Below are 25,649 nucleotides of genomic sequence, written 5' to 3'. Positions count from 1 at the left end.
GTGTATGGGATGACACTCAACCAAGTGAGCCACACCAGCCAGGGTTCCTCATATTTCTTACATGGCATTTACACTTTACATATTTGAGGAGAAAAGGGAGCTCACCTTGTTCCATTGCCTGCCTTGCCACAGAATTTTCACTAAATCAGCCATACCTTTCCTCCAGCTGTGCTGCTGGAAGGGATCACATTATTCTAAAGAATCCAGAGCCCAAGAAAAGTCCTGCAAGTCGTCAATCTAGGTTTAAAATCAAATACATACCTGGAAGGAAGAGAGGAGGTGAGGCAGGAGAGTGGAAATATAAATGGGAAGGAAAGGAAAAAAGAGAGAAAAGGAAAGAATGAAGGAAACACTTGATAGAAAAACAAAGCAAAGTGCTAGATTATGTGGAAAGTAAAGAAATAAACAGCCAAAAGTAAGGAGGAAGAAATTAGCAAACACAATTTCCTTCCCTGAGAGGTTGGTTTAAGAGAAGGTTAAGTGTTTCCATATGAAAGGATGACTTCAGCAGAACTAGACACACCCAGAAAGGGTGAGGGAAATGAAGTGGGGGGTGGGGGGAGGGAAGCCTACTTAATACTCGTGTCATCTGTATTTTAGAATAAAAACTCCTTGATGTCAGAAATTACGCATTCACTAAGCAAAATTAAAAGTTCACCTCCTTTATGTATAATAAAGAATTGTATTTTGTTTTAAATTTCAAAATGTCCTACTAAAAGGCATATTACATATTTATACATTCTTTTCCCCAAAGAACCATCAGTAAAACATATATGTATTCATAATGGAATAATTTGAATAATAATAATATGGCTTAGTAGCAATAGAACCTTCTCATTTCAATACTGTGATCTTTTTATTTCCCCCTTTAAATTATATGATAGGCCGAGTTCTTAAAATGTTTGTCACATGGATTTATTACTTCATTTGATTCTTTATCAAATGATTTTATTATTGAGTTTTATGATGGAATAGAAATATAGCTGTTCTTTTTCCCTTTGCCCTGCTTTAGCAGTACATTTCCTCAATTCTAGTACCTTTCTGCAGTGCATAGGATATTTGACTGCTCACCCATCCATCAGTAATAAAAGAAAACCCAAATGTGAAGGAGACAGGAATAATCAAAGAAAGAAAGATAACATCTATGAAGGTTGCCTGAGGAAGTTCAGCATCTATTCCAGGCTTACTAGCACAGAATTACGCCTGAATGAAAGCTTTGTACATTTCAGGGACAATTTCTAAACAGTGAGCTCTGTGAAAGCTCGCACTGACTCCAGCTAGCTCAGTTCACTATTGTCAACCATTGTTGAGTGTTCATAAGGTCAATGGGTTGGTCTTTTTCAGGCCAGCTCATTTGGCATTTGGTTCCCTAGCCATACATAGCATGTGCCTTTGATTTTTCTCTCTTAGACATCTTGCTGCTCATCACAAAAGGGATTAGAGAGAAAAAGGGAAGACTCTTTGCCCAACTGATGGTTAGAGAAGGCCATATATATAAAGGGACTGACTAGAGCTGGATCTATACACTTGAAATTTTATGGCTTAACAAAGTACTAAGGCCTTCAGGGAATGTGACTGTAAATGCGTGTGGGTTCACCTTGCTTGTGGAAAAGAAGGTCTGCAAAGATGTAATAACAGCCAACATTGTGTGCCAGGTATGGGGCTGAGGGTTTTTAATATACTTGTCCTTTGATCCTTACAACAACCCTTTGAAAAGGATACTATTATCATCTCCATTTTTACAGGTGATTTTCGGAAACTGAGAAGTTGCTTTAATGATTGATGACTGCACAATGAATTACCCCAAAACTTAAAACAACAAACATTTGTTATGTCATAGTTGTGTCAGGAATTTGGCAGCAGCTTAGCTGGGTGGCTCTGGACAAGGTCTCTCATGAGGTTGTAGTCAAGGTATTATCTGAAAGCTTGACTGGGGACACAGGATCCACTTGCAAGCTCTCTTACATTGCTGTAAATTGCTACAGCCACAGTTCCCCAGCATGTGGGCCTCTCCATAGGGTACCAGGCTTTCCTTAGAACACATATGTCAAACACAAGGCCCTCGGGCCAAATCCAGCCTGCCAGGCCTTGCAATGTGGCCCGCACCGCGCTGTCATCACTGCACTCCGCTGTCAGTTTATGACATTGTCAGTTTATGACTGTTCAGTAAACCATTCGGCCCGCGATTTAGGCTGGATTTTAGATTTTGGCCCCTTCTCTGATTGAGTTCGACACCCCTACCTTAGAATGATGGATCCATGTAGGAGACTGCATTGCCTTTATGACTCCACCTCAGAAGTGTGACCAATGCTATACAAGCATCATGTCTGTTGTATTCTGTTGGTCACACAGAGCAACGCTGCTGTAGTGAGAGAGGGCATTACACAAGGGCATGGATACTAATGGTGGAGATTACTGGATCCATCTTAGAAGCTGGCTACAGAAAAGTTAAGGAACTGCTCTAAGTTGCACTGAGTTAGAATTAGGCAATGTGACTCTAGAGCTGGTGCTCTTGAACCCAAATCGTTCTGTTAGTGATCAAGTATAAAATTAATGAGGCCATATTTGCATAAATGTTACAAATTCCCACTCAAATACCTACATTATAATTTCATGATGGCTAATCCTTGGATGCTAAGTGTTCTGAGGAAAAGCACCTGCTGTTACTGCCTCCTCTCCTATATGAGCTGTAGCTAGGCAACACCTTCCATCCCAGGACTGATACCCCACACTTTTGACTGGTCTTATTTCATGTTTTAGTAGTAGTAGTAGTAGTAGTAGTAGTAGTAGGTCCAGATATACTACTTGCTCTGAATTACACTTGCTTTGTTTCCAGTGGATGTTGTATTATTTCATTTGATCTTTATGAAACAACCACAACAGAAAGAGGTATTAATAGCCTAACTTTATACACTGAAGAAACTGAAGCATAGAAGTTTAGGGCTTTGTAATTATTAGAACTTGGGAATCCAAGTCTTTTGACTTCTAGCCTTCCCTCAGCCTGCTGGTTCCCATAAATAACTGTGTAAGAAAATGCTTTGATGAGAGTTATTTAAGTTAATGATAAATCATTGCTTTATGGCTTGATGCTTATACTTTCCTTGTAAATCAGTAGCTTGTAAATATTTTTACCTTTAGTCTTCATAGTTCCAATGTGACTTCCAGTAGAGGTGTGTCTCTTAACCTTGGAGTAAACTGAACCACAAAATTGGAACTTCTGAGTTAGCTGTTTTATTTTTGCCAAGTACTGTATTTGAAGTTTTATATTGTACTTCAAAATTATAACTTCCTAGGATGTTTTTTTTTTTATTTATTTAATGATAAACCATTTGCTTTAGTTAAGAGTACACATTAATGTGCACATCTTTTCATTATTTGGTTCACTGGGGAATTAAGAAGACCCATGAGCTTAAGTCACATAATTCAGCATCTAAGGCCCAAAAAGCAGAGGTCATTTAAAGCAGAGCCAAAGCCAGCAGGGGCCTTAATAATGACACCTGGGGCCACGCTGATTCAGGACGTACGATGGAGAAAAAGGAGATCTATGGGGTGAGTATCAGGTGGAGACTATTCCATCTCTGGCTTCACACTGGGTCCCCAAAACTGGCTGGGTGGCTCCTGTCACCTTAATACCATCTTAATAAAGCTGAAATCACCTCTTCTTATTTTCCCAGTTGTTTTAAAGCCCCACCTGCTCAAGCTCAGATCCATGAGTTTAACAGACAATTTCATTTCCCTGTGGTTTTTCTTTATTATTTAACTAGAGGCCCAGTACACGAATTCATGCACAGGTGGGGTTCCTTGGCCTGGCCCACAATCGGGCCTATTCAGGGCTGATTGGGGTGATTTGGGCCTGGGGAGGTTGGCTGTGGGAGCCCATTGACCACCAGCTGGAAGCTCCTGCATTGAGTGTCTGCCCCCTGGTGGTCAGTGCACATCATGGCAACTGGCCGTAAAGGTCGCTTAGGCTTTTATATATATATATACTATAGGCCCGTTGCAGGAAGATTCCTACAATAGGGCTTCCTGCTTTCTTCCCTTCTCCCCTGTCCTGCTTGCTTGCTTCTTGGCAGCTTCGCTCCCTTCTGCAGCAGTTGGCTCCTTTCTACACTGTCTTCAGTCTTCGCTCTTGCGTGGATATGCAAATTAACCTCCATCTTGGTTGGGTTAATTTGCATACTCACCCTGATTGGCTGGTGGGCGTGGTTTGTGGGCATAGCAAAGGTATGGTCAATTTGCATGTTTCTCTTTTATTAGATAGGATAGTTTCCATTTAAAACCTCTTCAAGGCTAAGGCCTATAGTGGCCAAATGCCATATTTGTTAATTCCTCAACATGTATTAAATGTTCCCTGCATGGCAGGTGTTATTGAAGGCGCAGTGATGAACAGTAGAGATGAAGAGCCTGCTCCCACGGATCTTTATAATATATGGGGCACATGGGTAGTAGGCAAGCACATGAGTAATATCAGACAGTAATATCTGCTGAGACAAAAATAGTGTGATAGGACAGAGGGACACAGAGAGGCATTTCTCTTGACTCTAAGCATGAGTGTGGCAGGATTTTACTTCCATTTCTATAATATGTCTCTGACCCTGTGTAAATAATGGGGGAGGGGGGTGAAGTGTAGTTTGTTCAGGTGAGAGCTGGAAGATTGGAGGAGGTGATAGCATTGGAGATGTTTAAAAAATGAGCAAGATGCATTTTGGAGGTAATTTATAATGTATGGGAACATGAAGAGTGAGGAAATCCTAGCTGGTTTGTCTCAGTGGATAAAATGATAGTTTGCAGACCAAAGAGTCCCAGGTTCAGTTCTGGTCAAGGGCATGGCCAAGGGCATGTACCTTGGTTGCAGGTCCTCGCTGGCCTGGGCCCTGGTCCCAAACAGGTGCAGGAGGCAACCAATCAATGTGTGTTTCTCTCACATCGATATTTCTCTCTGTCTTTCCCTCTCTCACTCTCTCTAAAAATCAATGGAAAAATATACTCAGGTGAGGATTAAAAATAAGTAAATAAACAAATAAATCAATCCTTACTATCCTTAAAAGTAAAGTGAGGAAGAGTAGAAACAGGGATGACTCCTTGAATGCTTGCTGGATCATCAAAGTGCAGAATTTTCTCATGTCCACATGACTATCCTTTTGGCAAGAGCTAATCTACTAGGTTCCTCTGACCTAACTCCCTCTTCCTACAGAATCTGCTTCCACTTCCTACCGCTGAGTTCAGGAAAGCCTTCTGCATCATGCACCCAGCACACACTGTCAGTAGAAAGTAATTCTCCAAGTTAGCACATACGTATTGAGCATTTTCTATATGCCAGGCACTTTGATGGTCACCAAAGATATAACAAGGATAGGTAGGACCCTTGTCCTCAAATAATTCACAATTTTAAAGGAAATATAAACATCGACTGTGATAAAAAGTACTACATGTCTCTCCAGTAAATGATCAAAGAGCAACGGAAACATGAAAAAGCAAATGATAAATGCTGCCCAGGCAAGTCTGCACAGAAAACAACCAAACTTAAAGAGTTAATAATTTATAGGCCATTGGACTGGCCCCCAGGCATGCCGTTCACCAGCAATTCACAGCCCCCCGGTTCTGAGTGAGGAGTGTGTAGGAATGTGGTTGGTTACAAGTAACAGAAACCTGACCAAAGGTTGTTTGTACTTGGCCAATAGTGGCCAGATGCCATATTTATTAACTCCTCAACATGTATTAAATGTTCATTTTTCTTATTGTGTTATTAACATGCTATATAATTGAAAGTGCAGAAGACAGTTAACACAGATATCCAACAACATCCTCAAGGACCCAAGTTCATTCTGTCTTTCATCTCTGCCATTCTCAGACTGTTGTCAGCTTTTGTTCTCAAGCTTGTCTTCTCAGGGTCAAGTTGTGACTGCTGCAACAACACATCATTTGCTCACACAGCTGCTTCACGAGACAGAAGGGGATGCCGTTCCTCCCTCACAATCTGTTTTATCAGGGAGAAAAGATATTTCCAGAAGTCCTTCGGCCCAAGGCAACTTCCCTTTCTGTCTTATTGGCCAGATTTGTGTCCCTTGTCCACTTCAAAACTGATCATTGGCCAGGGGAATGGATTACCAAGCTTGGTCTAGATCAAACAAGACTCATCTTTCTGGGACAAGGAGGAAACTCCTTCCTTAGCACTTGGAAAAGGAAGGTGGAAGAGGAAAGTAAATTACCTAAGTTGCATTAGGAATTCTAAAAGATGGGGTATGATCTATGAAGGCATATGATATGCTTTATCACCATCCTTTTATTATTACACTAGAGGCCCGGTGCATGAAAATTGATGCACTGGGGGTGGGGTGGAGTTCTCTCAGCCCGGCTTGCCCCCCCTCTCAGTCTGGGATCCCTCAGGGAATATTCTACTGACCTGACCGCAGGGAGTGGGCTTAAGATGCAGTCTGGCCTCCTTCTGAAGGAGACAACCAGGCCCATCGGGGGAAGGTGCCGCCCCCATGACCCCTCTCCTGCTGCCACTGCTGACCGCCATGGCTGCAGCCCTCCTCAGCCCTCACAGCCACTGCAGCTTTGTCCGGAAGGACATCTGGAAGACATCTGGTCTATCTGGTCTAATTAGCATATTACCTATTTATTAATACAAATTAAAAGTTTTAGATTGCTAACAAACTGGAAATAGTAGCTCAGTTGGTTAGAGCACCATCCAGATACATCAAGGTTGCAGGTTTGATCCCTGGTTCAGGAACATGCAAGAATAAACCAGTGGAACAACAAATCTCTCTAAAATAAATAAATAAATAAAATTTTTTAAAAAAGTAAATAGATGTCAAGGCAGCTTCTTTCTCCAAAGAATCTGAGCATATAACCCTCTCCTTCCCCTCTTCTCATGTTCTTTTTTAACCACATGAGTTTATTGCAAAACAGAGAGTTTTGATACTGCCTTTTTTTTATCTTGAGGGTATTTGGGGGCCAGCATTTGCTTTCTCTTGGCATTCAGAGTGATAAAGAATAGGGGAAATCTGATTTTACATCATTTAAGATATAAATCGGAGACAAAATGGGTCAGAAACATCTGAGGGAAATTACTCTCAAACTTCTCATAAAAAGCACATATAAATGGTAATATTTTATCATTATGTGATTATTATGTCATATTTTATCATGTCAATTCATAATGGAAAATGTGGCACAGTCAACATAAAATAAAATGGACAAAGTTTAAAAATACATGGCAAAAACTAGATCTCCAAAAGTCGACCCAGGAAAGTAGGACTTAAAATAATTTAAAATAAAATAAGTAAATAAATAAAAGCAAACAAAATAACCTCACAATGTCTAAAAGCTACCTCCTGTTTAATGTGACATGGAGAAAAAGACCCTAATTGATGACAAATCTTTGTTGTAAAATTTCCAAAAAGGGAGATATTAATCTGCACGAAAATGGCTTGATTGCATTGAAAATAAAATCCGTAACCCGCCATCAAGTGGCCCCTTGGTACTGTCTGGCAATGTCCCATATTCCCTACTTGCTCACTAGCCCTTTCTCTTAATGGACTCTCCTGTGTCTCCTCTTCCTAAGCCTCCAGGCCTCCCACCCTCCCATGCTCTTTCTCAGCTGATGGATGACCTTGCCTTCTATTTTCATGAGAGAATGAAAGCCACCAGAGAGAGCTTTTTCAGTTCCCTCCAGCCTGTATGTACCTGTGTGTCACCTGTGCTGCTTCTCCCAGCACCTGTCCAAGGCCGTCCTCCTTTGTGCACAGACCCAATCCCCCTTTGCCTACTCAAAGGCATGGCTCCAGCTATTTCCCCTCTCTATATATAGACATGCTGCAATCTCTCACATTCTGAAAGGGAAAGGAGGGAAGGGGAGGGGAGGGAAGGGGAGGGGAGGGGAGGGGAGGGGAGGGGAGGGGAGGGAAAGGAAGAGGGGGAGATGGAGGGAGGAAAGGAGGGAGGGTGGAAAGTAGGTCCTTTTTGATCCCCACATCCCTACCAATCTTCCAGTCCCTTTCCCTGCTTTCCTTACCACAAGCTCCTCAAAGAGTTTTCTATTATCACTGCAGTTTCTCTCTTGGCTCCCTCCAAAACTTGCTGGAATACAGTTTATGGTCATCCAGTCGGTAAAATAGCTCTGTTCTCATCAAGGTCCCTAACATCTATGTTACCAAATCCAAAGCTCAGCTTTCCCTGAGTCTCTCATGCCCTGTCAGTTGATCGTATCCCTTCTCAGCAAGCACTGGGGTTCCCCTCTCTCCTAGTACCGTCCACCTCTCTACATGCTCCCTTTCATTCTCCTTGGGAGTTCTTCTTTGTGTCTGACTTCTAACCTTGAACCACTCTCCAGGGCTCCATCCTGGAACTATGTCTCTCTTTCCACTAGGTGATCTCATTCAGTACCATGGCCTTATACCCCATCTACAACCCTTTCCTGAACTACATGCATATATGCAACTACGATGTGGACAACTCCATTTGAGTGTTTTGGGCATCTCAAGTAGCATCTCTCAAAAGTTTTTATCCCGCAAACCTATTCCTCCCTTAGCACAGCTTGTCTCTTAGCAAATAACAATCCTCCATGCAGTTCTCCTTAACTCCTCTCTTGCATTCACATTCCTTAACCTCTCTCTCTTTCATTCACACCAAGCCACAGCTGAACTAGGCAATGTGGCGTGGTGCTTACTAGTCATGGACTTGTGTCAGTTATTGTCATGCCTATGTGTACCTCAGTTTCCTTACCTGTAAAATTGGGATGAGAATAAGTTGTATACTAGTACAGTCCCTAGAACAGCCCAGTGCCCTGGAAGAATTCTGTAAGCATTTGTAATTATTATTCTTTATGTATTTTTAACTTTTTAAATTATTTTACAGTCCCAGAGACAGGTACTGTAATAAAGTTGTCTCATATTTTGCCTGGCAATCAGTGGTGTTTCTTGGCTTGTGGCTGTATGGCTCCAAATTCTGCTTCCATCTTCACATGGTCTTCTTCCTTCTGTGTCTCCCCATGGTCTTATTTATCTCCAAGTCAGTAAAAGTATGTCTTCATGTGCCTTCTTGTAAGGACATGAGTCATTGCATTTAGGGCCCACCCTAATTCAGTCTGACCACATCTTGCCATATGCAAACCCCTCTTTCCAAATAAGGTCGTGTTCTAAGATACCAACTGGACATGCTTTGAGGGAAGAGGTTATACTCTTTAACTCAATATAACCAGATAAGTATTTGGTGGATTAAAGAGACTATCTTAGAGCTCATGTGAAAAAATATATATATTTATTGATTAAAGATTTTTAACATTGCTTTATTCTAATAAAAATACATTCATAAATATAAAGTTGAGTCATCCAGTGCTAGATCATGTGTACCTCCTATCTCTAGAGCCCAGTGCTAGGTGCTGTTTGATTAAGATAAAATCAACTCATTCTTCCAGCTTACTTATAGTTTACTTAAGATAAGGTTGTTCAGGGTAAATATTTAAATAATGATATAAAATTATTTGACTAATTGGTAAAATCTTTGATATAGCAAATAAGTGCTAAAGATGATAAGGAGAGAGAAATGGTATAGTAAGGGGCTGATCAAGAGGTACAAGGAGGGACCATGAGAAAATGAAGGCCACAGGTGTGGACTGTTTACTTGAGAAGAGATGGCTTGAGGAAGCAGTAGGGTCAGGTGAATAGTTTTTAGGATCAGCACACCCTGTGCAAGCTTAAGAACAAGGTAGGAGTAAGCAGTGAATAGAAATTGAAGATGTGCTGAGGGAGAAGAGATAAAAACTAAGTCCCAAAGGAGCAAGAAGACAAGGATCTGAGGAACAGGTCAGGCCCACTGGTCACTCTGAGAGCAAGAGAAAGGATTGAAGAGTGGCGCATGGGACAGATAGAAGGGGAAAATGAGCTCTATGGTGGCTTTTGCTGCAAAAGAGGAATCATTGAATCTTCTCATTGGACAACTTCATACCCTTAATAATGTGTACTGCAGGCGCTGAGTTGTTCAGAATTGTGTTCTGTTTTACATTTTGGAAACATGAAAAAGAAAGGAAGAAAAGAAGCCTGTTATAAAGCTCTCATGAGAACTATTTATGAGTTTAAAAAGAAAAAGATAATGAGAATTACTGGATATAGGAGGGAAGAGAGAATGAGGGTGGTAAAAGTTCCTTTCCAGGAAGTCACAGAGTTGCCATCCCTAATAAGAGTACAGAGAGAACACTAGGGTTTTTAGGAAGAATTGATATCCCTTTGACTAAGTAGCACTTGAACAAATTATGTTCTAAGGTAACCTACTAAGGGACTCATGTCCAGATGTTATTACCAACCTGCCTATTGGTATTAGTTTCAAATTTTGAATACAAACACTTCCATAAAGTCTAATTTATCTACACTAATTCACAAAAACTGCCAACATAGCATTTACTATGTGTAGTCACTTTCCCAGATACTTGGACTGTTTAGAAGATTGGTTGTAATCACAAGCTTTGCAGCCATATTGCCTAGTTCAGATGTGCCTTAGTGCTCACTAGTCATGGTCTTGAACCCAGTTATTGTCCACGTGTATGTGTGCCTCAGTTTCCTTACCTGTAAAACGGGGATGAGTATAAGTTGTATATAGTTCCTAGAACAACACAGAACGCTGTAAGAACTCTGTTGCATTATTATTATTCTTTATTTCTATAATTTAAAGAAAAAAATTTCTGTAATTTATATCTATAATTTAAAGAATTATTATTCTTTATGTGTTTTCAACTTTTTAAGCTTATTTTAACACTCTCAGAGGCGGGTACTGTAATAATACTTGTCTCACACTCTTGAAAGTTATGCCTGGCGAGTGCTGGGAAGGGCAATTTCTGTCATAGTTTTGTTTCCCAATGATCTTTTTTTTTTTTTTTTCTTTTTCTTAAATGAAGACAAACACTTGGCACAAGAGAAGCATTTGCATATAAATCTTTCTGGAAAGTTCTTGAATGATTCATTATTAGAGCTTCCAACTTCCTCAAATGCTGATGTTCTCAAATCAGTTTTCTTTCTAACTCAAACCAGTCATTCTAAGCTTGCACTCTAACACCTTCCATTGACGTCTTACTACAATTATTTTGAGTAGTGTTCAGGAGAAACCAGAACTTTGCTCAAATTTTTGCATGTTTCACGGTCCTGTGGGTCATTTATCTAAACAGTTCAGAGGTTTTCACCTTTCTACTTTTTCTCATCACCTTGGATTACACTGGCTTAATGTCAGTCAGCACAGTAAGACATAAAAACCCTTGAAATGCTTGTTTGACCGTTATTGTATTAGTCTTGTTTATTCCCTGAACAGTCCTAACAGGGGAAGAGGGCGTGACTATAGTCAGAAAAGATAATGATAAAGCAATTTCCATCTCATGAAAGAATACAACAGCCTTGACATCCTGTTTGGTGCTGGCTTCCTGTGTGTGCTGAATCCGCTCTCTCTTACAGGGTAAAGGCAGAGTGAATCTGGCACAGTGTAAACTAGTGGTGGTGGTGGTGGTAGTAGTGTGTGTGCGTGTTTGGGGGAGGGGTTGCAAGTATTGGGTCCGGGGAAGAAAGACTAATTTAAACAAATGCCTGAAGATGGGAAGGGAGTAGCAAGCCTTGGGCATACCTGAGGAGAGCATTATAGTCCGAGAGTACACCAAGTTCAAAGTCCCTAAGGCAGGAACGGGCCCCTATGTCTGTGGAACAGCAGGAAACCACTGTGGATGGAGTAGAGTAAAAAGGGGATGGGGGCAAGGAGTTGGGGCTAGACTCACAACAGACAACACCCGCCCCATAAATTGTTTCCTTTTTTCCAAATTGTTACTATTCTGAGAAGTGTGCATTGTGTCATTTGATTGGCCTTTCAGAATAGACCTTTGAAAATACACTAGTAACTTCCTTAAGAAAATTTTGGTCATCTGACACTCTGATCTCAGAGTAAATTCTACAAGCTCCAGCCACAGAAAAAAAGTGATGGCAATGCATTTTTCAGAGGCCACTGGAGGTACCTCTATGTTTCTTCTACTGAGAAGGTAAATCTGACTCTTGTGATTATCCTAAAATATAAAAACCCTGGGTCCACAACAACTGGAGGCTCGACCACCAGAAGTCAGCCTACAGTCAGCTCTGGGTTATGGCAACCCAGCACTGACTGCTGAGGGGGCTGTGAACCAGGCCCAGAGAGAGGCCTGGAGAGAGGAGCAGGGTCTGATCTGTAGCCTGTGTGGCAGCTGTTGAACAACACTTGCCTCTCTCTCTCTGGGCCTGGCCAGCATCCGTGCCTACATTTTTTTCCAGGCCTCCACCAGGGCTGCTGATCAGCCCCACCTTTCTGATCAGGCCCCATTGATAAACCCAGAGATACTGACTGGCATAGAAACCAACCAATCAGAACCAAATTGGCTGGTAGAGGAGGGAAGTTTGTGGCGAGGTCAGGCCTGCAGGAGAGGGCAGTTAGGGGTTATCATGCAGGCAGAGGCAGTTAGGGGTGATCAGGCAGGCAGTGAAGGGCAGATGGGGGTGATATCAGGCCAGCAGGGGTGGACAGTTGGGGGCAATCAGGCAGGCAGAGGCAGTTAGGAAGGGCAGTTGGGGGCAACCAGGCCAGCAGGGGAGGGCAGTTGGGGGCAATATCAGGCTGGCAGGGGAGGAAAGTTGGGAGCAACCTAGCCTACAGATGGGGGTGAGATCAGGCCAGCAAGGGAGGGCAGTTAGGGGCAATTAGGCAGGCATGCAGAGGGTTTAGGGGCAATCAGTCAGGCAGGCAGGCAGAGGCAGTTAGGAGCGATCAGGCAGGCAGACAGGTGAGTGGTTAGGAGACAGTGGCCCCAGATTGTGAGAGGGATGTCCGACTGCCAGTTTAGGCTCGTTTCCACCTTTGGGCCTAAACTGGCCATTAACATCCCCCAAAGGGTCCCTGATTGGAGAGGGTGCAGGCTGGGCTGAGGGAACCTGCCTTCTGAGCACAGAATTTTGTGCACTGCACCACTAGTATGCTGTAATGCATCTTATATATGGTAATCAGAAAAACACCATCTTTCACAAATCCTCTAAGTCCCCTAACTTCAACACTTCCCGTCTGTACAGCTGACTGCCACTATGGATGCTATGGGTGGTATTAGACACGTCGATGAGAGAAAGTAATGCTCAGTAGCACTTAGGAAATGACCAGATTGTACTTGTCCTAGATATTTTTTCAGTGTAATGCTCTTAGCATCATTTGGGATATGAACATGGTGAAACTAAATGGCTATCGTTTAATTTCAGCACCACTGCTAGGTATTCCAGAGGAGAGACTCTTCTTTTCATTTTTGTGTCCTGAATGCCCAGCACATAGGGCTTCCTGAATTTTAAGTCCTGAGCTAAGCACTTTACATATGTTATCTCATGTAATGATAGCAAATCCCTATGGGCTAGAATTGAGTGTTTCCCAAAGTGTGGTACGCGTACCCCCAGGGGTACGGGAAGAGTTTGGTGGAGGTACGCGTTGCACCGGAGTTTGGTGGGGATATGCACTGCACCGAGCTTAGCTGCGCCTAATTCTACGATCTCATGAGTACAAGGGGTACCCAGCATTACGAAAATTATAGAAGGGGTACACATATCTCAAAAGTTTGGGAAACACTGGCCTAGATAATGTTATTATTCTCATTTTATAGGTTTTAAAAAGTGAGGTTTTGAAAGACTCGATAATTTTCCCAAGGCTTCAGAGAGAGAATTAGACCTGGGCTCAAATCCAGGCTTTCTGATTTCAAAGCCACTAGGGAACCAATCCCTTGCTGAAAATTGTTGAATCACTCTAGATGGTAGCCTTCATGTCCTGCTGGTCACACAGAAATGAGGAACCTTCTAGTCAGTTTCTCCTTCTTGATGTTTCTTCCTCTGTCCCTATGTCAAAGCTGCTATTTTGCTAGGTCAAATTCTAAAGTGACACTCATTTTATTTCCCTAGCATCAATATGAAATGATAACTGATTACCATGCAGAACACAAGTACTTTATAGCCAGATATCTTTTCCCCATGTTTAATAACTTTATGAGTTTATGAGGTGTAAAGAGCATATTCCACTAGCCACTTGTTTACTAAAACGGTTTAACTATGTGAAGTAGAAATATTATATCATAGCTTAATACAGACAAAAAAGTGTATTAATAATGAGTATAAAAGTATTCAAAACATCCTGTAACTATAAAGGAACAACTGATCAAAGCAAGGATATTCCGTGGGACTACATTACTCTCTTACTTGGATCTTGCCATTCTGGAATTACTTGTACTCAGAAATGGTTTTGATCCCACAGCAAGATTCATTAGGTGACCACATACTTTGATGAGAATTCATCCTCAGGTTGAACCATTTTATTTTATTTACATTTTATTGATTTTTCATAGAGAAGAAGGAAGAGGGAGAGAGAGCTAGAAACATCGATGAGAGAGCAACATGGTTTCGGGAACATCCCCAGTGTGGGGAGGCAGCTGATTGATGTTTCTCTCTCATCGATGTTTCTAGCTCTCTGTCCCTCTCCCTTGACTTTGAAATCAAATCTGGAACCTTTCAGTCTGCAGGCTGACATTCTATCCACTGAGCCAAACCATCCAGGGCAGGCTGAACCATTTTAGAAGCTTCTACTCTACCAATTTTGACTGATAAAAAATGGCATTTTCATATGGTTCAACCTAATGATTGCTCTCATCAAAGTAGAATAAAAAGTTGTTAACCCTTTTTTAATATTTAAATTGAAGAAAATTTAAATTATTTTTCATGTGAATCTGAGAGTTTCTATATATGCTGATGGATAACATATGATTAACTGCTCTACTTGGCTAGCACAGTGCTTTGAACTGATAAGTCAAGTGAACGACATGTCCCAGGCCCACCAGGAAAACCACACAGGCAGCCAAAGCCCTTCATCTGTCGCCGCAGCAGCGCCCTGTCAGTGAGCAAGTAGACAGGAATGAGAGACGTGGGCATGTCCTCTGTTTGACAGAATAGGTTGTAACTTGGCAGCAAGCTGTGAACTTGCTAAAGGTCAAAACCTGGACTTGGCACTCACATCTCACAGAACTCGCTTAGCTAGATGTTTCAAACGTGTCTTCCAATGCACACTGCTTATCAAATGGCAAGGCAAAAAACAAGGAACATTTGTTGCTCTATTTGCTCCAATTTAGCAGCGCTGTTCTGGGCTGGGTAGCCAGGATATGGAAACTGACTCGCAGGGTCATTGTAAAGGAGCTGAGTGTACCAACACAGAACAAGGGGGCCCTGAGCCTGGTATGAGTGTCAAGGGCCATAGCAAGAGTGTGGCATCAATGTTGATATCTGGAACATGAGCAGATGGGTCAAAATCACGCTGGGCCCATTCTGAGCAGAAAGGAGGCTGAGCTTAGTGGAGAGGATGGCTTTACAAAAGCTATAGCCCAAAGGAAATGAGCCCAGCAGTGTCTGAGGAGGGCAAGTAAGTGCTCAGTGAATGTGAAGAGCAGCACTCTGGGAATTTTACCTCATTTAACAGTATTTCAGATGTAATTGTATTATTCTGGGAAGCCTGGGTAAATACAGTGTGTAATCTAATTAGAGATACTCAGTTCATTCTCTTCTTACAAAACCAAGTATCTGTGATAGATGTTCTGTGGGGATATGTCTGCTTTTTATATACTAGAGGCCCAGTGCATGAAATTTGTGTACTCGGGGGCAGTGGGGAGGGGGTGCGGGGGGTGGTGTCCCTCAGCCCGGCCTGTGCCCTCTGGCAGTCCGGGAGCCCTCGGGGGATGTCCAACTGCTGTGGAGGTGGAGAGGCCACCACCACTGTGCTAGCCAGCTATGCGCCTTGCTCAGGGCTTCTGGCTGAGCAGAGCTCCTCTGAGAGGAGTTCCTGCATTGAATGTCTGCCCCCTGTTGGTCAGTGCATATCATGGCAGTAGGTTGTTCTGCCATTCAGTGGATTTGCATATTAGCCTTTTACTGTATTATATAGGATACAGCTTAGTCTATTCAGGCTGCTGTATCAGCTTAACATAGTCTAGGTGACTTAAACAACAAACATTTATTTCTCATAGTTCTAAAGATGGGGAAGTCTAGGCACTGGCAGATTCAGTGTCTGGTGTCTAGTGAGGGCCTGTTTCCTGTGTCATCACATGGTGGAGTCACTTTTCTAAGGACACTAATCCATTCATGAGGATTCCACCCTCATGACCTAGTCACCTCCAAAGGCCCCATTTCCTGACACCATCACATTGGGGTTTAGATTTCAACATATGAATTTTTGTGGGACACATTCAGTCCATTGCTATATATGTAAAAAAGTGAGGTAGGCTCTATGTATAGGTATATCTAGATATAAGCATTGGCAGATAATATTAGGACTGCGGATGTCTATAATCATATATCTTGATTTATACTAATTTAGGGTTGTGCCTTATGTATATTTTAAACTAATATCTCTTGGTAGCAGGTTATATATTCTCAACAGTATTTTTAATTCTCACTTCCTAGCTATTTGATGTATGAAAGACTGAGTGAATGAGTACAAACAACTGAGGGCATTTAGTGGACAAATATAGACTTGTATTTTATAGTCCAATATAAGTTTCACATAATATTTTCTGTGGCTCGAAGCTTTATTCTTGTTTGAATGTTAACAAATCCAAAGGCTGGTTTTATTCATTTGCTCTATTTCTGCTTATAAACAGAAATATCTTACTAACTTTCAGAGGTAAATACAATCCTGATTTTGAAATAAAAAAAAGGGGGGAGTGGTTTCTAAAAAATAAACCTCTTTTATTTAATTAATAAACTGGGTTTAAATCCATGAAATAATAAAGCAGAAGTGTGGCAGCTCTTTCTACTTAAAACTAAAGCTTTTATAGGCAGAATCAAGACTGTGTGATAAGATAAAAAGAAATAAAATCTTAAGAATATATTTTGAAAGAGGATTTCCTATAAGAGAATAACATTTCCACAGGCTGTAAAAAATTAACTAGAGAAGTTATTGCTAGCTTTACAATCCCCAAAGAATAAGAATTGCCACTGTAGGAATATTATGATGGTGGCTGATTTTGTAAGTATATGTTTGCTTGCTTGTGGAAGCAGTAGAGAATTTAGGAGAAAAGACTTTAGGCTGTTTGTCATCAGTGGAAGATCTGGGATTGAGAAAGAAGAATCACACTGTCTTGACTATGCTTGTTGGAAGATATCCTATGTCACTCAAAAAACAAAAACTTTTTGTGTGTGCCTACTTACTATGGCATAGAACTGTGCTAGGAGCTTAGGTTGATGCAATAAATAAATTAAGTAAATAAATAAATAAATAAGGCCCTACATGGCCTATCTGTGTAGACCACACAGGTAGGCTGGTAGGCCTGGAAAAAAAGCAGTTATCAGCACAGGTTATTGTTACAAGTGCTAAATAAGCAGTGTGGGGCAAAAGTCAGAGAAGTTAGAATTGAAGTTTCCGAGAAGAGGTGGGGATTGGAGGGTGGAGCCTTGTGACAGCCAGGGAAGCAGTTGAAGACATTGCAGGGAAGTGGCTCTGGATAAGAAACAGAGGCAGAAAAGCCTCCGAAGATCTGTTGGGTTCAGTAGGCAGATCAGTGTGGCTAAGGTACATACAGGACAGAGTGGAGATGAGGTTGGAAAGGGAGTCTCATGTTAGATTGTGGAGGCCAGGCTGAGGAGTCTGAATCTTCCTGCAGGCAGTGGCCAATCATTGAAAGATTTTGAGGAAGAGATGACCAGGAGAAAATTCATATTTTAGAAAAACCATTGTAGTGGCTGTGCAATGAAGGGATTGGATTAGAGAGAAACCTATGTATGCCAAGGATACCTGAGAAAAAAAGATTTCGCAGGAAGACTTTAGAGGATTGTTTGGGTGGAGATAATGGTAAAAGAGAGGGAGACATCAACAATGATGTTCATATTTTGAATTTGGGTCACCAGTAAAAAACTTAAAATCACACAAATTCTCAAGAGAAAACTAGTTTTGGAAGGAAGGCAATACTTTTACATAGGGTAGATATAGGATTGAGCAGGGGACAAGTCAACTAAGAAACTCCAACACATCATGGGAAACATATTTGGAGTGTGGTAATGACTACAGATTTTGTCATTTATTTAAATGGAAAATATGCCTAAAGTTCAGAAAGTCTATATATTATTCTCTGGAAGGAAGGAATAATATATAGAGAGAAGCACAGAAAGCTGAAGGCTGAATATCAAAGTGTTTCTGCCTTAGAGGTCAATGGAGGAAAAAAAAAAATAGAGTCAAAATAGGAGATAGAAAAAGTAATGGTCAGTGAGTTAGGACAGCTGAAGAGTTACAGAATCAAGGGCAAGGCTTCATGAAAACTTAGACCAAGTTAAGGAAAAGTGACCATGCAAACAAAGATCCCTGAATCGGGTAATGAGCATGTCTTAGAGGTCTGTGCATTCGGAGAGGGCTTGAGAGAGAGCCTCGGGGCCTTAAGAAAGGGTGATCTAGACTTCTGTTGTCTACTCCATGGCCACAGGCAGCTATTGAGTGGGAAATAGCCTAGTCAAACTAGTATATGCTGTAATCGTAAAAATATATACCGGATTTCAAAGATGTAGCATTAAAAAAAGAATTTTAAAGACCCCAGTAACAGCACTTAAATATTGGTTACACATTGAAATGGTGATATTTTGGATATATTGGGTTAAATAAAAGATGCTATTAAAATTAATTTCATGTTAAAATTTTTATTTTTTATTTTATTTAAAAAAATATATTTTATTGATTTTTTTACAGAGAAGAAAGGAGAGTGATAGAGAGCTAGAAACATCGATGGGAGAGAAACATCTATCAGCTGCCTCCTGCACACCCCCTACTGGGAATGTGCCTGCAACCAAGGTACATACTCTTGACTGGAATCGAACCTGGGACCTTTCAGTCCGCAGACCGATACTCTATCCACTGAGCCAAATCGGTTTCGGCCATGTTAAAATTTTTTAATAAGGCTCACTAGAAAGTGTACTTACATTATATTTTCATTGAACATCACTGATCTAGACCTTCATAATGAAGGTCATTAATATATGGTGAAACACACTCTTACTTACATTTTAATGGTTAAATGCATTTTTTACTCCGTCCAACCAATTTGAAGTGCTTTGCATTTTGTGAGTGTATTTTTGTATATTGTAACCAGTATATTGTAGAGATCCATTTGTTTATTTTATGCAAAACTTAGATTATTCCATTTTACTAAACTTTTGGCTCCTTTTTCAACCAACAGATGATGCTGATACTCGTAGGACTTACACTCTAAGTGATTATTTAAAAAGTACTATTAGAACGAGGAACTACAACTTGCGGTGGATTTCAGGTAAGGATTTTTTGGGGGGAGGAGGCAGATTTTTATGCTTATGTTCATACTAATTAGGTTGTGGAGCACTTTTCTGGCACTAAGACGATATTCTTGCTTTTTAAAAAACCATATAGGAGAAAATCTTTTTCTACTTAAGGGTGCAAAGGGAGTTAAGCTAGAAAGCTTATTTCTTTGGTATGTACTATAAAAGTTAAATGTGAATTGCAACCTTCACAAAAATGATGGACAAGTGAATGCATACTTGTGTAATGGTCATCGCTTAATGTTTGTTTTTTTTTTAACTTAGAAGTGCTTACGGTATTTAGTATTTGTACAAACTTGAATCTTAAATTTTTATTGCATAATTTTTAGCTTACGAAGTGTTTAATAGCAACTTGAAATATTGACCTGGTCATTTTCTCTCTTTAGACCACGAATATCTCTACAGACAAGAAAATAATATCTTGCTATTCAATGCTGACCATGGAAACAGCTCCACTTTCTTGGAGAACAGTACATTTGTATGTTTAATCACATAATTAATTCAGACTTTAAGGAAATTCTGGGGATTTTTTTTCATAACCTTTTAAATTCTAAGTACTATCTTTTCATGCTGTTGGACTCTCTCTGCAGCATATGGCACAGTGGATCTTTCTCTCCTTCTTGGAATGTTCCCTGCCTTGGCTACTTTTTAGTCTCCTTTGACGATTCCTCCTCCTCTGCCCATACTCCTAAATGTAAGTGTCCTCAGGGCTCTGTCTTCAATTGCTGGCCCCTCTCCCCACTTTGCATGCTCTTCTTCAGTAAATTCCATGCCCTTCCACAACCTCAGCATTCTCTTTCTGGCCTTGAGTCTCCAGTATACACTTTTAACACTAACCCTCTCTCCTGATCTAAACCTCTATTTCTAATTGCTTGCTTGCTTCTGCATATGAATGGTCTGCAGGCATTTTAAACTCAGTATCCCAATCTAAGCTAGTTATTTCCCCTTCACTCTCCTAGCAAACTGAAAGCATCCTGTTCCTCTTCCTGAGTTCCCTATCTTGGTAAATAGTGCTCTCCTACAAGTCAATCCTCCTTGACTCCTCCCCATATTTAGCTAATCAACAAAACCTCTCAAGTGTCTCTCAGACTTCAGGTTCACTGTAGAGTCCAGGTTCAAGGCTTGTTTCACCTTGTGATAGTGAGTATTCTAATTTGTGTCTCTATCTCCATACCGTAGACCAGATCACTGCATTGCCCACATCCAAAGCTGAGGCAATCCCTCTCATCTCATCTCAGTTACTGTGTCACCAGAGCACCTTTGTAAAAAGCAGATAAGATTCTAGCAAATCCATATGCAAAAATAGTCATATTTCTGCTTCTTATATTTAAGTCCCAGCTATTTTTAGAATTTTATGTCCTCTTAGCTTATATCTTCGTCTGATATACCATATACTGTATTCAGGTTTCCCCTAACCTTTAGACAGTCTTTAAATATGCATACCCTTTTTGCTAATGCTGTTCCCCCCCTACCAAGAAAGTTCTCTATCTCTGACCCTCACCCTCACAGCTGCCTTTTCGTGGTTAAAATTAATCCTTCCCTCCCTGGTTCTCTAACCCTGATCACCATCCACCTTTCATCATGGTCATTGGTGTGGGGGAATGTGCCATCTTTCCCAGATTGGAAGCTCCCAAGGCACAAGCCACATATCTAGAATGATACCCTCTACATAGTAAGTGCTCGATAAATGGCAGTTAAATAAGATTGTTTAATTGTTCTTTTTTTTCTACTTGATTGACAGGATCAATTTGGATATTCTATAAATGATTATTCAGTGTCTCCTGATAGACGGTTTGTTCTCTTAGAGTACAACTACGTGAAGGTAAAAAATGTTTTCTTATTGTGACAATTAAAGAATCCTAAGAGTATGTTATATTATAACTGATTTCCAGGATATATATGTACATTTAAAATTGATACCTAGTAATATAGCAGGCACATTAATTTAGCCTGAAGAGGAGAAATGCTTCTCGTTCATAAGTGCAAAACATGTTTTAAAAGACATTTATTTGAGTGCTTTCAAATACTAAAAAGTATAAGTACTATAATATAGATACTAAAAATGTAACAAAATAGAACTTATAATTGAAAAGCAAATTTGCATGTCTGACTTGAACATCCAGTAACATAACCCCTTATTTTCTTTGTCTCAGCTTTACACGTAAGTATTTGCTTTGAAAAAAATTAAACTTGTCCTAACTGGTTTTACTCAGTAGATAGGGTGTCGGCCTATGGACTGAAGGATCCCAGGTTCAATTCCGGTCAAGGGCAAGTACCTTGGTTGAGGGCACTTCCCTGGTAGGGAGTGTAGAGGAGGCAACTGATCGATGTTTCTCTATCCCTCTCCTTTCCTCTGTGTAAAAAAAATCAATAAAATATATTTTAAAAATTAAATTTCTCTTTCTTCAGAAGGGACTCTGCAAGGTGACCCAGACCACTCCCCAGCCTGCCTGTCCCACCATATACACCCCATTCTAAAGGGGAGCCCCATCCCTGTAAGAACACTCAGCTTCTCCCAGTCATCCAGTCCCATGTCAAATTCTCCCACAGTCATGGAAAGGTTACAGTTTGATCACACATCCTCTTTATCTTTGGGTTGGCTGCAAAACACCAGTAACTTTAACCGCAGCTTTTTGGTTATTCGTGGATTTAACTACAATATAGGAAATATAGGAAGTTGTGAGACATAAGAAAAACTAAAAACCTGTAGAGATATCCTGCATTGAAAAGAAATACCCAGCTGGGGATCCCTACCTCTGCTTGTTTTCTAGAATAAATGATAAATATTAATATAAGTACCTTATCTCAAACACCAATGCTGCTGTACTAGGGCCAAGCAAACCATTCCATATTCCATTTCCTATTTTGGGACAGTGACTCCCAATCATAATATTTACCCTGGATTCACTGTGCTGGGCTCCAATTCCTGGACATGAAGACTAGATGACTGTGTTTTGCTAAACTTATCAACTATGAGCAAATCAGAATCCTATGCCAACTTTAGCACATCTGTTCCCTATTAATGGATTATTGTTTGTTTAATTCAGTGGTTCGTACTGCTGTCTACGTATTAAATCACTTGAGTTTTACAAAATTCTCAGTGTCCAAGTTAAATCCTCAGATCAATGAATTGAAGTCTCTAGAGTAAAGCCAGCATCACTATTATTTTTTGCAATCTGTAGATAATCCTTATCGGCAACCAAGGCTGAGAACCACTGAATAACATTAGTCCATGTTAAAGACTAACTTATAAAGCCTGTGAGGTTAAGATAGAAATGGAATAGTAACTACCAACCCAATTTACTATGTAGCCAAGTTGAGCAGGTACAATTTGGAGTGCACTCATGGATGTATTCCCTGGTGAACCTTAGCTGGACAACCCTCTTTGGTAATTTGTGTTTGTCATGTTACTGGAATATATATGTATATTTAACTGCTTTTGCTATTTTCACTCTGTTCCTTCTTCCTGCTATCCATGCTTTATAGGCAGTATCCAAAGAGCTTCTTTTAAGTCAGATTATGACATGCTTATGCTTAAATCCTCATTGTCCTTGGCTTCCAATCACCTTCAGAGTAGCTCAAACGCTAACACAGCATCCTCAGAAGCCTGTGTGATTGGACTCCATTCTGTCCGTCAGAACCCATCTCCTACCACTCTTTCTGCATTCAGCATGGTTGGCCAGTGCTTCTCCTCCTGTGTACCCCTTAGAATGACCTGGGAGGTTTTTAAAAATACAGATGTATGCAACCTACCCCTCACCAATGAGCCCCACATACCCAAGGGTGGGCCCAGGCATAGATAGATTTAAGGACTCCCAGGTGACCCAATGATCCAAAGTTAAGAACCTTTAAATACACAGCTTTTTACTTAAATAAAACTTTACTTTCATTTCTACCTATGGGCCAATGCACTTGCAATTGCTTTCTTCTGGAACTTTCTTTCCCCAATCATCAACTGGCTCTCCCTTTTTACTAATTCAGGTGCAGGCTGGTTTGGATCATTCTGTCTAACATTGCCCTCTGTCACTCTGTTCCCCCACAATGCACCATTTACTCTCTAACATCTTAACTTATTTTACTTCCTTCATAAATTTATTGCAAAATACTAAAGTATAAGATTATTAAAAGTAGAGAACTATATCTTCTATTTTACTTCCCAGAGTATGCAAAAGAATTTTCTGTGCAGCATAAATTTTGTGACTAATCAATGCTCAAGGAATCTATCCAGAACAACAGCAAAAATTAGTCTAATGTTATTCCATTTCCTTGGAAGGTCTGCTATGAAGTGTTCTTTATATCCTACTCCATGGCTTCTCAATAACTGAATTAGTGCTTCCAGAAAAATCAGTTATTAGTTCTAAGATATTTTTTAAAAGTATTGATCACTCCTACGTAGCTATAAACATTAAGCGAATACATAAATAAATACCATACAACCTGGAATGGATGTTCTCCTACCATCTTTACCCATTGCCGAATGTGCTAGAAACAGCAGCCTCATCTATCACACATTGACAGTTCCAGGAGCCCTGCTGAGCACGTCACATGCATTCTCATACACATGAGATTATTGTTGGAATAATGGACATTTTCATAAAGAGAAAATTGAAGCTTAGGGAGAAACTTGTCTGCTCTTAAACCTTAGAGATTTATTTTAGTCCATTCAAGTGGCTGTAACAGAATACCACAGACTGGATGGCTTAATCACAGAAATTTATTTCTCACTGAGAAGTCAAAATCAAGATGCTGGCAGATTCAGTGTCTGGTGAGGTGCTGCTTTCTTGATCATAACTGGCCATCTTCTCTGGGTATCCTCACATGGTAGTCAGGGCAAATAATCTCTCTGGAGTCTGTTATAAGGGAACTAATGTAGTTCTCTTGAGCTAATTTTAGTCACCATTAAAAGGCCCCACCTCCAAATATCATCACATTGGGGACTTCAACATATGATTTAGGGATAGGAGGTATAAATATTCTGTCTATAGCAAGACTTGAGTCCAGATTAGAAGACTCCATGATCTTTCCTATCTCTGTGCTTCAATTTTTCTCTGCTACAATGCTTTTATTTACCTCGTCTCTGTGTGAATGTCCCCTGCCACTGAAACTCAGTCTAAGAATCACCTTTCTGTAGTGCTTTTTCTCTCCCCAAGGCCCAATTTATGATTTCTGCCTCTCCCCACCCATCTCCATGGAAGCTCTTGTGATTCTTTTCTTGTATTCACTTGTTCATGTCCCCCATTCGACTATGCACTCTTCAGAGAGAGGGAGCCTGTTTTATCTAATAATGCTTCACGGGGGATGGTTGCCAATGTTTATATCCTAAATAGATGAGTCTGTTCCAATAGATGAAGTGAACATTCCAAATATGTTGGGTGTCCTTTCAAAATCTAGGATGGATCTGTCATCCTGAAATGATCTCAAACCTTCTTAAATCTCTGTGTTGTTAGCCTGCATCATACCTTTGGCTCTAACAAGTATTATACTCAGAGGTTTCCCAGAAAGAAGCCTGGGGTGTGTCAAATTAATCCAGGATTCAAAAAGGAATGTAAAACTTGCAAAAAGTAGAGACTTAATAAATATTTGTTGACATAAGAGGCTAGGGGGTGATAAATGATAAGAGAGAAATAATATTCAAGGTTAGGAACTCTGGCTTGAGTCTCAGCTCTGCCATATACAGCTGGGTTCTTGGGTAACTTATTTCATCCTTATAGATAAAATCTGACTTTCTTTTAGTTGTGTTTCTTTCTTGAATACATACTATGTGTTTCCACTAGACCGGTGGCTTCTCAACCTTTCTAATGCCGTGACCCTTTAATACAGTTCCTCATGTTGTGGTGACCCCCAACCACAAATTATTTTTGTTGCTACTTCATAACTGTAATTTTGCTACTGTTATGAATTGTAATGTAAATATCTGTGTTTTCTGATAGTCTTAGGCAACCCTGCTAGGGATTTCCAACCTGTGACTAGACCAAGCTCTAGTATTTTAAAGGTGAATAGAACACATTTTTCCCCCCTCTAGGAATATGGTAAGGAAGATGGACATTCAGATAAATACTTCTTTAATTTTACATTTTCATCCACATATAAACATTTTTTTCATAAATATGAATCTGTAATCATATATATATTGATCTTGTCTTTTTCCGTTTTTACTTCAGATTTTTTCATTTTTTCTTGTCTTATTTTTGATAACTTGTTTTCTGAGGAATTTTCCCTTTTTATAACTTAAAATTTATTAGCCAAAAATGTTTGTAGTAGGGTCTTATAATCTTGTAATGTCTGTAGACTCTTGCAGTATAT

At 40.3% G+C, this 25,649-nt stretch overlaps 1 protein-coding gene across 1 annotated transcript in view; it reads left to right on the top strand.

Moving 5' to 3' along the window:
* The window catches only part of DPP4 (dipeptidyl peptidase 4), a 79,842-nt gene that overhangs the window by 3,889 nt on the left and 50,304 nt on the right, over window positions 1-25,649 (top strand). Inside the window, exons 3-5 of the mRNA XM_084891925.1 lie at window positions 19,232-19,321; window positions 19,733-19,824; window positions 21,088-21,168. Of these exons, the coding sequence (XP_084748051.1) occupies window positions 19,232-19,321; window positions 19,733-19,824; window positions 21,088-21,168 (263 nt within the window). The remainder of the gene's footprint in view (window positions 1-19,231; window positions 19,322-19,732; window positions 19,825-21,087; window positions 21,169-25,649) is intronic.

This window comes from Pipistrellus hanaki, assembly GCF_964339955.1.
Source record: "Pipistrellus hanaki genome assembly, chromosome: 8".
Classification (NCBI taxonomy): domain Eukaryota; kingdom Metazoa; phylum Chordata; class Mammalia; order Chiroptera; family Vespertilionidae; genus Pipistrellus; species Pipistrellus hanaki.
This window is presented reverse-complemented; position numbering and strand designations above follow the sequence as displayed.